Raw genomic sequence first — 13,854 nt, 5'->3', positions numbered from 1 at the left:
ATCCAAAATGTGACTAGAGAAAGAAAGAGCGACTTACTGCCTCTCTCTACAAGTAAGGGGAGCAGGAATGGACTTCTCGTCAACAAAAAGCCCTTCTCCCCTTCAACTCTTCCTATTCCTTCTTCATCCTCTCATATCACTGTTATCTCTTATTTGACCAAACAAACCAACCGAGAAGGGACCAAAGCTTGCAGATAACTTGATAAGAGCCGCTTTCTTTCCATCCATCTCACTTCAATTTGATTACCCCCGCAAATATTATACCGTATAGAACTATCTTATTGCTCGCTCAAGCATACTTCTAAATTTTCTCGCAACATACACTGGAAATTCAAGATGGCGGGTGTTGATCTTAGCAGCCTATTCAACTCCAGCAAGTGGAGCGACCTGACGATCGAGGCGTCCGGGAAGGTCTTTCACGGTCACCGGTGTGTTGTGTTTAGCCAGTGTGAGGCATGGAAAAAGTTGCCTCTGATCGTAAGTTGAAACCGCTCTAGCTATACGAAGCACTTAAGTAAGGTGTCTTTGCTAACACAAAGCCTATAGAACGGACGTCTCGTCCTCACTGGAGGGTACACCACCATGGCGATCCTTAAGTACATGTACACCGGTGCCTACAAGCCTTTCAACATTCCCTGCGTCAACAACAAACCAGAGGGACTTCAAGCAAACGCGGAAGGTCCGGCCTATGAGGTCGACTACAGCGATCACGGCGCGTTTCTCACTGTCTGCGTCTTGGTCCAAGCGAAGACGTACAACATGGCCAAACTTTACGCCCAAGCCAATACCGCACTCCTTACCATTGCGCCTAACCACACCAACCACGCAGACTTTCTCGACACCGTCCACTACATACTTGGCAATATTAAGAATGAGGAGGGACTGCAGATCGCTCTGCAAATGATCATGCCGCAGTACGAGACGGACGTTGGTCTGCGTAGCAGACTCAAGGGTCTCCTGCTCGCGCACCCCCGCCTTGCTTGCGCCCTCCTTGAGCATACGACTGAGGAGTTGCGTGCGATCAAGAGAGAGAAGAGCCTAACGTACTTTGTGAACAAGATGGAACACGGTGAAGCTTTCGGATTGGACTCACCGCAGAGCACGCCTCCGCGAGTTGTGCGTGTGACTTCCGCGAAGCGAAAGGGCGACGATGGTGAGATGCCCGAGATCAAACGTGTCAGAGAGAGCGTTGAGGAATAGGTGCCTGGTATATTGGATTCTACTTGGACAGGAAATGAGGAAGACACGGACACGTTGTCTTGGGGCAGAAGAAGGCCACTGGATCAAGGAGGAAAGATACAGCCTCTGAAGGGAAGAGGAACATAGAGTCTGCAATGCTTTAGTTAATAGACGATGCTGCTTTTCAAGATCATACAATCAAGATCAACTATGCCCCAAAGTCATTGATATGAGTTAACTTTGTATTGGTATGATTGGGTATCTATCCAAATATTCCCCGATTCTATCCCTTTTTATACACGACGCCTGGCACATCGGCCCCTCCAGTTGTAGTTTCCCATCATGCAGTGGGTATGATTACACATATCTTACACGTCCACCCCCTATCCGACACTTCCCGTTGGATGTCTCTTTCTCCCGGATGTCTTCTTCCAGCCCAGGTTGCTCTCGCCCAATGGCCAGGCCACGCTTGATGACTTCGTGTAGATTCTGATGGTTTCCCCACTCATCCTCGTATATATACTCCTCCACCTCTTCATCGGAAGGCCAGTGCATCGATCCCCCATTCCTGCTACCGCTCATTGCCGTGACCTCCTCGCGTAAAGCCATCACTGTCTCCTGGTCGAGCAAAGGTTCCGCGTAGGCTCGAAACGCACGGAATGCCCTCGCAAGGTACCGCGCGTGCGCCAGGGAAAGGTCATCACCGGCCTTGGGAGTCCACTCGCGGATGACCCACCACATTAGCAGGACCATCTCCTCGCGATCGCCAAGGAACGCGAGTGTGCGCATGTACGTGTTGATCGTAGCTGCTGTCACGAGCTTGTTAACATCGGGTTTGGGCGCGGGACCTAGAGTGGCGAGCGCTCTCCACGCAGCTTTGAGTTGGCTCGACGCTTTTTGGACTGTCTCGATTGCTGTGTGGCCGTGACCCAGCTCTTCGCTTTGGAAGATAGGGGTAAGGATTTGGCGATATGATAGCTTACTGAAAGAGCTATGAAGTCGATAGATGCGGCCCTTGGGGCTCTTGATTTTGCTATTCTGCGCTTGATATAGCGACAGAAACTCTTCATCTTCGTCTATAGTCCGTGAAGCAGCCGTGTCTTCTACGCGCAGGCTTCCCGTTTCCATTTCGTCAGTTGGTTGTTCCTCAGAACGAATTGGCGATTTGGCCGCATCTATGGTAAGCAAGGCGGCAAGTCGGGGCTGAACCGCTTTCCGTAGTACACTGGCAAATGCAGTGATCATGTTGAGATTGAGTCCGGAATGTCCCTCAGCCATCTTTAGGGCTTTGATCGCCAGATGCAAGACTTCGATATTGTTCTCGCGGGGCTTGCTGTTGCTGACCATGATGTTGGATCTGCCCAAGTTAAAGAGTATCGTCTCCCATGGCGCCCGGCCAGAGATGTCGGCTGAAGTCCAGCCCATTTGCGCAAGTTGAAATGCATAGTGGATGCTATACATGCTCTTGTTGGAGATGTGCGAGGGTGTATTCGATGTTCGGTTTGGCTGGAGGCGACAAAGCAGGTCGATGAATGCATGTAGTATGTCGTGGGGCGGGTTGGTCAACGCACTCCCCGTGAGACCTTGGTAGTCTTTCAGGCTCTGCCTAATGCTGCTTTTGAGTCCGTCCTCCAAGCTACTGCAATCGACATGATGCAAAGCGATGTCAACGCTTGGTGACTGCTTGATGAGTCCAGCCAAGAATGCTCCGCAAATGGGAATATCCGCGTTGTACATCTCTTCCACAATCTTGCGAATGCTGGGTGGGTTGGTCCGCGCCCTCTCGAAGTCGCTCAGGTTCTCGTCATTGTAGGGGAAAACCTCCCTCCCATCTCCGGGGAGGTTGTGATGCCCGGATTTTGCTGGCTTCGCAGAGAGCTTGGCTATCAACTCTCTGTACACCTCAAACGTAGGCTTCATCCCTTGTTCTGGGGGATGTTTGAACAGGGCCCAAGCTTCTTGTGCATTTCGAGTCGTACGGATCTGAGCTGCCCATGCGCCTTGCTCAACACGAAGATGACGCGGGTAGTTTGCCCTAGTCTGAACCGTTGGCGAGCCATCAGGTGCCATACCACCTAGGATATCCGTGATCAAGTCGAAGTCCTTCTTGCTATATCCACCCTCTTGCATCATGATACCGGCCTTGACAACTCGGCTTTGGTACGCCTCAGGACCAGACTTCTCCTCCATGCCATCGCGCATAATCCGATGTGGGGGCCAGTGACTGGCAAGTGTGCTGGCCGTGTCCCGTTCTGAAGCTGTTTTTGGTAGAGCTAGCAAGACTTGCCGAATCGCCCGATAGCTCTCTTCCTCAATGACCATGGTCTTCTCCGAGGTTGAAGATAGTGACAGAAGCTTTGTCACAGCTGTCCAATTGTAAGAGCTATACTGGTATGGAGACTTTCTCGATACGACTGATACAGCCTGCAGAGCGCGATTAAGCACCTGGCATTGGAGCCTGTACGCCTTGTCTGGGTGGCGATGGCCAGGCGGGATATTTTTGATGTAGGCCACTGAAAGCTCTGCGATATCGGGCAATATATCGGGTTGCAGTCTGCTCGCATGCTGACACAGTTTGTCGAGTAATTTGCTGAACAAAACCGGTGTGATTACCGAGTCTAAGTCAAAGGCCTGCGGCGCATCGTCGGACGTCTTATGTCGTTCCGCATACCATTCATTACAGTACCTCAGTAGTCCCAGCAAGGATTCGGGACTTTGAAAGTACGGCCTGCTGGTGAGCAGGTAGAACAAGACGAACAGTGGCTTGTGACCTGGTCTGCTCAGAAATCTTTCGACCCTCCTGTCCGGATCGCGCGGGATAATGATCCAAGCCCAACTAGACACATTCGCCTGTGTATGACCTCTCGCGGACAATTGTCGTAAGGTTGCCTGCCATTGCCGACCGTCACAGAGTAGGCGCGCAATGTCTGGTCTGAGCTCTGGGATCTGGCGGAGGATTTCCTGTGCGGTGATGACGCTGAGCTGGGGGGTCCTCAACCGTGCTAGGAATCGGAGATTGGATAGCTTGGATTCGGGTGGTGGTTCGGAGGGAAGGCGATACAGGTCGGCAGCATCGGCAAGAAGCAAATCTGAGAATATCGACCGCTCATGGCGCACGATCCGTATCGAATCGCGCCGTGATGGGGATCTCGGCGCTTCATGTGACTGAGGGGATCGTTTGAAAGGTCTGATCAGCTGCCAAGAAGGCGTTTGCTGTATTGCGGCGGCAGTATGGCTGGGCTGGTAGTTGTGCCGTTGGGATAGCTGCTTGGACGAAGAACCATGTTAACTAGAAGTCTGGGAGAGCTGTCATAGATGGAGGAGGTACTCACAGCTTGCCAGTCGCGGCCAAGCACCCATCGGCCCCTGGTCAGGACAATACCGTGTGATCTGGAAATGGGCGGCGGCCGCATTGCCCCATCTTCGCTAGCGAAACCTCGTAATCCCACGATTGAGATGCTGCGAGGCTACTTTATGTTGGGGCTTAGGGGAGCTTGATGAAGTTCCATAGAAAAAAAGGTCCGGGGGCGAACGTCGCGACTGCGGGAAGCTTTCCGCAGTGCATCACGTGCGATAAGGCAGCTCAATCGATAAGAAAAAGATCCCTGCTTGTATCTACCTAAGGTTCCATACTTAGAAACCAACAGGCGCCTTCTGCGAACCTGCGAAGCAGCATTATTTTTTCCTCCTCTTCTCTTTGTATCAGAATTGCTCAATGGTGCCCGGAATCTCAAAATGCGACCTTATCATTTCAAAATAGTATCCTTGCTCAGCCGCGGGCTGCACACCGCTCGCTCCATGCCCTGCCCGCAGCGATACTTCCATGTCACAACACCAGCGAGCATGCCGCGGAAGCGGACCTTCTTCACCTCGAACGTTTACCTTTCCCAGAGCACTGGCGAGCCGACCGCGAGGCCACCAAGGCAAGAAGATGACGAATCGTCTCAGCTCACAGCACCGAAGCGCAAGGCGGTGCGTTCCGCCGGCGCAAAGAATTCCCTACGGCGCGTAGCGATTATTGCCCAGCGGCCGGCGCAACGAGAACCAGGAGATGTGCCAGCAGAGGCGATGGATGTGTCTGCGCCTACACTGATAAACGCCGTGTGTGTTGCCGAAGCTTTCAATATGGGAACGGTTCTGGACATTCTGCGAGCGCATGGATTTGACATTGATCCATATCAGAGCGGGTTCGAGGCGAGCGAGGTGGTACACGCACGAGGTGTCAATGGCGGTGATATTTTCGTTTTTCCCTCGGGGACAATTGTCACTTGGGCCCTGCCCCCAGACGTTGTCACGAAGCAGTTGCTGAACGCGGCAGAAACGCCGCTAAAGCCGGCTCTTCGGGAGGTGGAGGACCTGGAGTACGTGTCCGATCCGAGCAAGGAGACGAGCAGTATGAAGGGTGATATCGTAGTTCTGGGCACAAAGCTCGAAGAGCGAGACGGCGACAGGCTGGATACAACCCTAGCTAAGATTGCATTCTCTTCCGGACTGGCCCGAAGTACAAAGCTTGCAGTGCTGGAAACTGCGCTGACGGCTTACTTTGAGAGCACCAGAAAGATTCCTTCCGTGCTATCAAAGGGTTCTGGCTTGCCTTTGGGCAGGAAGTTCATTTTGCAAAAGACAGGCGAGCTGTTGAGCCTTCGTGCGAGGCTCAATCACTATTCAGAACTCACTGACTCTCTTCCAGACATCTTCTGGGACAGCCGATCTGAACTGGGTCTGGAAGGCTACTATGAGCAGGTTGGCCGTGCGCTGGACGTCAACGTACGGATCCGGACGTTGAACCAGAAGATGGACTATGCGCAAGAGATTGCGAGTGTCCTGCGGGAGATGTCGAGCGAGCAGCATAGCACGAGGCTGGAGTGGATCATCATCATCCTCATTGCTGTCGAGGTCGTCTTCGAAGTCAGGAGGATTGTGCTCGAGTACAGAGAAGAAAAGGAGGAAGGTAGAGTGGAAGCCTAGGTTTATGTCTATTCAAACTAGGTACTGCTGTTGCACTTTCAAAAGATACCCAACTCAATGAATAAGGAAGATGCCAAATTATACCCATTCATCGCGATTTAGAAGTGAAAACACAATTGGCTTGCCTCGGCTTATGCTCAAAATCAATCTATCAAGGCACAGGGAGTGACATTTCTTCTGTTCGTTGCTGAGGTACTTGAGACAAGCTAGTATCACCAAAGAATACCTCATGGGGTGAAACCCCAAAACCACTTCTGCATGTTTCTTTTACCAAAAAAAAAAAAAGAAAAAGGAAAAAAAAAAAAGGAAAAAATGCAATATGTATTACCTGATGCTATAATGTTTGACTCAAGGCGCGATTGAGCAGTCCAAGGTGCCCGAACTACGCTCAACACATAGGTAGGTACTTCAGTGTGCAAAGTGACTTTCGAGGTTCCAGGAGACCCTGCGCTAGCCGCTGCAGGAACGGCCGAACGGCAACAGCATGGCACTAATTGTGGATCGCGCTTGCCTAATTAGATTCGCTGATAACTGTTGTAGAATGGCTGAAAGTAAACAATTGTTCTGAATGCTAAGCTCAAATCCTAAGGTCAGTAGATGAGCTTTTTCGGATTCTTGACCTTTTCGGCATTCTTTTGGCGAGACTGAGGTACTTAGTACTGCTCTCTTCTCAACAGTGGACATTACTCACCTAGGTACCTACGTCTAGTACTCTCTTCTGAGGCTTCTGAGGGAGGAAAGACCTCGCAAAAGATACCTCGCCTTCCATTGCTCGTCGCGGTTTGCCTTCTGCCAGCGTACCTACCTTGCCATTGCCCAATTCCGTACCATACCAACTCACCTTCACACCTGTCTGCACTCACCTAAATCAGTTAGTTCGAGGTTTTCCGTTGGACTCTGTTTCTTCTTTACCCAGCCTCAATACTTGGTCAGATACCTTCCATATACGACATCACGCTTCCGATCGTGCCCATTTCGAATGGGCACGCCACTACTTCGCCGACCTCACTTTGACCACTCCTGCCTATGAGGTCTCACTACTTTTAATTGCAACATACAGCTGAGCCGCAAGCCTTTCCCTGTTTTTTCGGCAAACAAAGCATCCATCAGGCAGGGTTTCAATGCGTGTGCGACAGCCGGGCCGTACCTACCTCGACCATGCCTCCTCCGCTTATTGGTATGTTTTCTTTGTCTTTCAGTATCATGTTGGCTAGTGTTCATCTCACTAACGCTTATTCAAGAAGAAGAGGAAATGGGGGATTTGGATGGCGATCTCCCTTATGATTGGGAGGAAGACCTGGATCTGCTTGAGGATCCTTTTCTCGCTGCTTATGACAACAATAAAGTCAATGAGACTTGGGAGCTGGAGCTGGAGCAGACCAACGAACTCCCCGACCTTTATGAGGATCGCGTGCCTTCTCAAGCTTTGGAAGCACCAGCACCATCACCCTTCATCGATGATGAGCTGCCCACATCACATATTCCAGGACCGCCGATGCTGGTCAAGGCTGTACCGGAAGCCCCATTACAGGAGCAGCCGGTGTTTGACGAAGATGGCAAAAAAGTAGGCACTATTCTACCTGCGATGACCAGCAAACCTCCGCGGAACATATCGATCGACATTCCCTCCAGTACTCTTACCAGGCCGGCGAGTCTCTACCAAGGCGAAGAGCCGCGACCCAGTGAACGAGAATGGGTAGCGGTGCGGTCTTTGTTACAAGAGATGCGACAGAACAGCGACGATGGAGAGGAGGACTTCATTGAGTTCGAGATTGAAGATTTCGCCGTATACATTGACGCCACGGTACCAGGGGGCAAGCTTTACAACGAGAAACGGTATCCCTGCGAGATGCGTCCTCTGCAACATTTGAGTATCCAGACCGCATGCACTCAAATGTACGTCGACGGTGTCTTGTCCGTGGGAGAGAAGCGATTTTTTGTTAGGCAAATTCCTTTCGACGAATTGCCCATTGGGAACTACGGGGCATCAGAGGCCACTGTCGGATCCGAGATTTGGATACGCTCCAAATATAGCGTTGCCATCGCCGATAAGAAAGGCCCAGATGTTTATTATCGGCTTGGAAGCCCAGCTACAGAGTACCGACGGTACCATGTCGGGTTTATTTGGATTGCAGATCTGGCTAAGCACGTGGTCGACTATCTCTCCGCTGCTATAGAGCAGAGTCGTCGTGTCACATTTCGGGACTTCCGATCCGACTTCTCACGATGGCTTGCAGATACGCATAGTCACTCAGATGCTTTCTCCAAATGGCGGCGGCAATATTCCGGAGAGGACTTTTGCACAGCAATTGTGCCAAACGTCGAATTCATCTATAAGGAAGTTTATGGAGTCCTTGGACACCGTAAAGCCACAACGATCTATCTCTGGAGAGAAATTCGCGAGTTCACTGCATTCGCTGATAGCCAGAAGAAGATACTCCGGGCCGCTGGGAGTGATGCTTATACGCCACAGACTTCACCGTCGCCAACGCCAAAGTCGACTCCAAAGACACGTCAGCCAGCTGACATACCTAGAACAGTGGTAACTCCTTACGTTAACGACTTGTTCCATCATTTACCCTGTGGGCTGATGATGGAGGCAACCAGTCCGAGCGCAGACGTGGAAAAGATCCGAAATGGCGTCATCCAGGGCCTAGGCTTGGAGGAGGCTATAAGAATCCATACAGCGCCTAAGGTCATACTTGAGAAGACCGGACAGGAAGTACGAGTCGGAGATGTGATTTCCACGCATAGAGACGACAACGAAGACCATTGGGTTCGAGAAGCTGCTACTGGCTTTAATGATGTCGACTGTTGGTTTGGACTCGTTCAAAAGGTCCACAACGTCCGCAATTCACGGCAGAAAAGTTTTGACGTCATATGGATTTACACGCCTACCCACACGCTCTGCGGTACTATGAGATATCCATGGAACAACGAGCTTTTCCTCTCTGACCACTGTACCTGCCGCGACTCTGCCGTCGGAAAGATCAAAGAGGATGAGGTACTGGCAGTACATAGGGTAGACTGGGGAGGTTCGTCTGGAACAGATGCAGAGTTTTTTTGTCGGCAAACGTACCTCCATGAGGAGCGAAAATGGATTACATTCAAAGAGCAACATCTGCGATGCCCTCACCGCCAAGGTAGACTGGAATTTTCTTACCTGGTTGGAGACACTTTGTTGGTAAGCCTAGAGTCAGATGACGCTACAGTCGAGCCTTGCGAGTTAGCAACTCTCCCCGACGCCGATGGTAAAGCAACCTTTCGCCGCCTGGAGCGCAGACATCGCCTGCAGCCTGACATGAATGTTCCACCGAACAAACTTGTCTACACCGACGAAGAGTTTACTCTTGGACAGGAAAACATCCATGGTAGATGTCTCGTTCGAGTCTTCGGCCCCGACGAAAAGATACCACCACCATATGATCGCAATGGCGTGGGCAATGCCTTCTACATAACGAAGCGATGGCGAAACAGTGTCATGAGTCCCATTATTGAGGATGCTTCCACTCTATCGCTCAGACAGGGATTCGATCCCAGGAAGCAGTTTCAAAAGCTCCGGGGCTTCGATCTCTTCTGTGGAGGTGGGAATTTCGGTCGCGGCCTTGAAGAAGGCGGGGCGATCGAGATGAACTGGGCCAACGACATCAACACCAAGGCCATCCATACTTACATGGCCAATGCTACCACCAATACCGTCCATCCTTTCGCTGGATCGATCGACGACCTCCAACAGCTTGCCCTGCAAGGGAAGTTTTGCGAAAGGGTACCTGAGATCGGGATGGTCGACTTCATTTCGGGTGGTAGTCCATGCCCTGGCTTCTCACGCTTGACCATCGACAAGGCCACTTCCGAGCAACGCAAGAACCAATCACTAGTGGCAGCATTCGCTTCGTTCGTTGATACGTACCGACCTCGCTACGGTCTGCTTGAGAATGTGATGGAGATCCTTCAGCCGAAGGGGCGCCGAGGCGAGGATGTGTTCAGCCAGTTGATTTGCGCACTCGTCGGGCTCGGCTACCAGGCAGAGGTCTTCTTGTTAGATGCCTGGAACTATGGATCTCCGCAAAGTCGAAGTCGAGTTTTCTTATGCTTTGCTGCGCCTGGCCTGGCTCTTCCCGATATGCCTCTCCATTCTCATTCTCACTATACGGCTAAGATCCGTAGTCGAGGATTGGGATGGATTCCTAACGGCAAGTCAATGGTCGACCGGCTGGTGATGCCCACCCCCTTCAAGTTTGTCAGCGCACAAGAGGCGACGGCTGATTTGCCTGACATCAAGGATGGAAAGGCAGACTGTTGTATCAATTATCCCGACCACAGAGTCGCCGTCGGTGTTACCAACAGATTACGCACACAGATGGGTGTCATCCCAATGCACCCACATGGAATGAATTTCCGCAAAACTTGGAACAAAGGAAAGGGAGTCATGACCCTGGCGGAGAGGAACCTCTTCCCGGAGAAAGGCGAACGGGTTAACGAGCTTATATCCAACTCCTGGGGACGAGCGTTACCAGGCAAGGTCATGCCGACGATTACAACTACTCCCGCACCCACAGATGCCCGCGTTGGATTCATCATGCATTGGGAACAGGATCGCGTTTTGACGATCATGGAAGCGCGGCGCGCGCAAGGCTTCCGAGACCACGAGGTCCTCCTCGGGGCACCCAAAGACCAATGGAAGGTCATCGGAAACAGTGTGACTAGGGAGGTGTCGTTAGCGTTGGGTATCTCCTTTCGCCAGGCGTGGTTGGGATCTCTGGTTGACGGGGATGAAGTCGCACCAAGAATCCACATTCTACACGACCTCTCTGATGATGTGCGAATGATGGACACGCCGCCTCTAGCGGAGTCGCGTACCAGTATATCTGGCTCGGCATCGCCAGCGTCATCGTCGAGTCGCGCCGTGCCTGCGAAGCGTCCTCTTGGAAGCACATTTTTGGTTGAGCGGTTCACGTTTAAGATGACGAAATCAAGCCGGACACAGACACCGAGGGGAAGTAGCAATACAGTTGAGGCGGAGGATGAGATTCAGGCCGAAGTGACGACCTCCTTGGTGACCTCGGACATTGAGATCATTGAGATTGACTAGGCATAAGGATGTTGAACCGGCATTGGAGTAGGTTGTTTATGATACCATTGCATTTCCGCGCGACAAAGCGCAAAGCTCACGGGCATTTCGGCCTTGAATCCTGAAGAAGGAGGAGAGTCAACACTTGGAGTCACTGGGAAGATAGACAAAACGTATAGCAAAGAGGATAATTTGAGCTTCACAGGTTAATCAATGGACAGAGAAACTGATTACGATGAAGTATTCTTTCTATATTGTGGATGAACAAAGTGCTAAAAACGAAACAAAAACAACGCTATTTTCCTCTGCCCAAGATTAGGTATGTAAATTTGATGACACAAAATGTATTGACTCCCGGCACCTGCTCCATGGCCCTCCGCTTCAAGCCCTGGTCACAGTCACGGTGACAGTCTCCTTCTCTTTCTCGGTAACAGTCACAAACACCGTCAAGACGGACAGACCCTGCTGAGCACCAATAGCCGGCATGGAAAGGGGTTTCGGCGTCGTGATTGGGCTCGGCGCGTCCGCGGCGGCAGAAGGAGCGTCCGTCGGGATGGGGTTCACGATGAGGGTATCCGTGAATGTTCCCGTCAATGTCACCGGGGTGCTTGCTTTGGTTGTTGTCGAGCTTGCTACTTTAGTCGTTGTGGGTTCTGCTATTGATGACTCGACGGGAGTAGATTTGGCTGTGCTGGAGTGGGCAGTCTTTGAGGTCTCTTCTTCCACTGTTGAGGTGCGCGTTTTGCGGACGGAAGTCGACGTCGTGGATGGGTCTTGTCCTTCTGCTGCTGTCGATGAGGGCGCAGGAGTTGGGGCCATGGTCTGGGTGACAAACACCGTCGTCGTGAAGCCTGGGGCTTGAGCTGCCGATGTTGTTCCTGGAGCACCTGGCGCGGTTACCGAGATGGTGTATGTTGCAATTACAGTCGGCGTGACGGTGACAGTACTCTCATACCCGAGGTCAGAAGAGGCCGGCGGCGGCGCTGGCACCGCAGTCGTAGTCGTAGACACTGAACCAGGCGCAGCCGTCGAGCCCGGTACAGACGTAGACGCAGAGACCGGCGTGCCCAGGATCTGGCTCGCGACCTGGGGATCATAACACCCGACAATGACCCCCTCCGTCGTCGTCATCGGCAGCGCGAAGCACGAGGTCCCGGCCCCGCAACTCTGTATCGCGAACGCCCCGTTGGCCCCGCAGATGCCGACTTTGCCCTTGACGCAGGCGATTTGACCGGCCGTGCAGGCGGATTGCTCCGTCAGGGAGGCGAAGAGGGTGTCGAATGTCTTTGCGGAGGCGAGGTTGTTGGCTGCCACGGCGGGGGAGATGGTTGCTGTCGCGGCTGGGGTGGAGGTGCGGATTGTGGGGACTTGGTTGTTTGGTGTTCCTGTTACCTGGGGTTGGAGTGTTGATGAAGGGGTTGAAGAGGGCGTGGTCATTGTTGGGAGGGAGGAAGAGGTATCTGGTGAGGGTTGGGGATTCGGGATGGTTGTTGTTGATGCTGCGGTGGGCGTTGAGGAGGCGAGAGATGAGAGAGGTGCTTCAGCTGTGGTCGTCGACTGTGCCACCGAGGTCTCTCCTCCAGGGACGGGGAACGGCAATGAGAGGGACGACTGCAGCGGTGTACCTGGGGAAGCGGAAGAGGAAGCACCGGGAGATCCTCCGAGATGAGGAGTGACTGTCAGGCTCTCGGAAACAATAGCTGAAGCAGAGGCGCCGTTTCCAGGTACTACGGACGACACATTCTTGAAGCCGGAGGTAAGGGAGGGCGGCAAGGAGATGGTGCTGTCCATGGGAGGCAGAAAGACCGCCGAAGTGGTGGTCGGTACCGTCTGCGTCTCCACGGTAGACTCGACCGGTGTTGTGGAAGGACTCTGGTCCACGGATTGTGTTGTTACAGCCGGCGTCCTCGTTGACGAGCCGTCGAGGGTGACGAAGATTGGGGTCGGTGTTGTCCCATCTTGGTCTTGCTGTGTTACCGGCGGGGCAACAGAACTGCTTAGTTCTCTACGTTCGTGTAAGTGATGCTTGTGAGAGACAAGAGTGGTAGCGGGGCCGTACGATGAGGGTGATAGACTATCTGATGAAGCAGTAATGCTTTGACTATACGTTGTGTTCCACTCCCTCCGAAAACTGTGACATGTTAATGAGAATACATTGGATCTTGCTGTGGGGCTTACTTACTACCTCTCACCACGTCTTAATGGGCCGGCCTGCGTGGTCTGGGTGATCAGGAGGAGCAGTAGGACATCTGCTATGCGTAGACTGGGGAGCATTGTGATGTTCTGTTCTGAGCCGCCTTTTGCGTAGGGATATTGACTCGAACTCGCTCCCTCTACAGGGGATGAAGAATATTATGAATAAGAATTTGGTATCAATACCGTGTTGCCTCTCTCTCAGGCAAACCCAAAGATAGTTGAAAGAGAGCGGGTACAGATCTGGCGTCTAGGCACACAAAGGCGGCGATCAACAGAAGACTGGGAACAGAGTAGGAAAAGGCCACAAAGGACAAGGAAGGACGACGTGGGGAAAGGAACCGAGAAACAAAACACGAGAAAAGACGGAAGAGAAAGGAGAGTGGAAGGGGAGAAAGAGAGAGAAAGACGTCAATATGACTCGAAACCCACTGCGGACAGGC

General features: G+C 52.3%; 5 protein-coding genes across 5 annotated transcripts; 3 read left to right on the top strand and 2 right to left on the bottom strand.

Annotated features, from left to right (window-relative positions):
- Positions 1–336: 336 nt before the first annotated feature.
- On the top strand, positions 337–1,200 carry N0V96_010825 (uncharacterized protein; the record flags this gene model as incomplete). Its single annotated transcript, XM_053196928.1, has 2 exons — positions 337–477; positions 547–1,200. 2 exons carry the CDS (start codon positions 337–339, stop codon positions 1,198–1,200), a joined length of 795 nt encoding a protein of 264 aa, XP_053045616.1.
- A 336-nt stretch (positions 1,201–1,536) lies between these two features.
- N0V96_010824 (uncharacterized protein) lies at positions 1,537–3,631 on the bottom strand (the record flags this gene model as incomplete). The annotated part of the gene is made up of 2 exons (XM_053196929.2): positions 1,537–3,545; positions 3,625–3,631. The coding sequence occupies 2 exons, from the start codon at positions 3,629–3,631 to the stop codon at positions 1,537–1,539; spliced, it is 2,016 nt and encodes a 671-aa protein (XP_053045617.2).
- A 1,391-nt stretch (positions 3,632–5,022) lies between these two features.
- N0V96_010823 (uncharacterized protein) lies at positions 5,023–6,147 on the top strand (the record flags this gene model as incomplete). Its single annotated transcript, XM_053196930.1, has 1 exon — positions 5,023–6,147. The coding sequence occupies one exon, from the start codon at positions 5,023–5,025 to the stop codon at positions 6,145–6,147; it is 1,125 nt and encodes a 374-aa protein (XP_053045618.1).
- A 3,431-nt stretch (positions 6,148–9,578) lies between these two features.
- Positions 9,579–11,239, top strand: N0V96_010822 (uncharacterized protein; the record flags this gene model as incomplete). Its single annotated transcript, XM_065759060.1, has 2 exons — positions 9,579–9,583; positions 9,670–11,239. 2 exons carry the CDS (start codon positions 9,579–9,581, stop codon positions 11,237–11,239), a joined length of 1,575 nt encoding a protein of 524 aa, XP_065612370.1.
- A 360-nt stretch (positions 11,240–11,599) lies between these two features.
- N0V96_010821 (uncharacterized protein) lies at positions 11,600–12,960 on the bottom strand (the record flags this gene model as incomplete). The annotated part of the gene is made up of 2 exons (XM_065759059.1): positions 11,600–12,603; positions 12,954–12,960. The coding sequence occupies 2 exons, from the start codon at positions 12,958–12,960 to the stop codon at positions 11,600–11,602; spliced, it is 1,011 nt and encodes a 336-aa protein (XP_065612369.1).
- Positions 12,961–13,854: the final 894 nt, after the last annotated feature.

Source organism: Colletotrichum fioriniae, assembly GCF_027942845.1.
Source record: "Colletotrichum fioriniae strain IMI 355084 chromosome Unknown scaffold_15, whole genome shotgun sequence".
Lineage (NCBI taxonomy): Eukaryota > Fungi > Ascomycota > Sordariomycetes > Glomerellales > Glomerellaceae > Colletotrichum > Colletotrichum fioriniae.
Note: the sequence above shows the minus strand (reverse complement) of the source record. Positions and strands in the feature narration are given on the sequence as shown.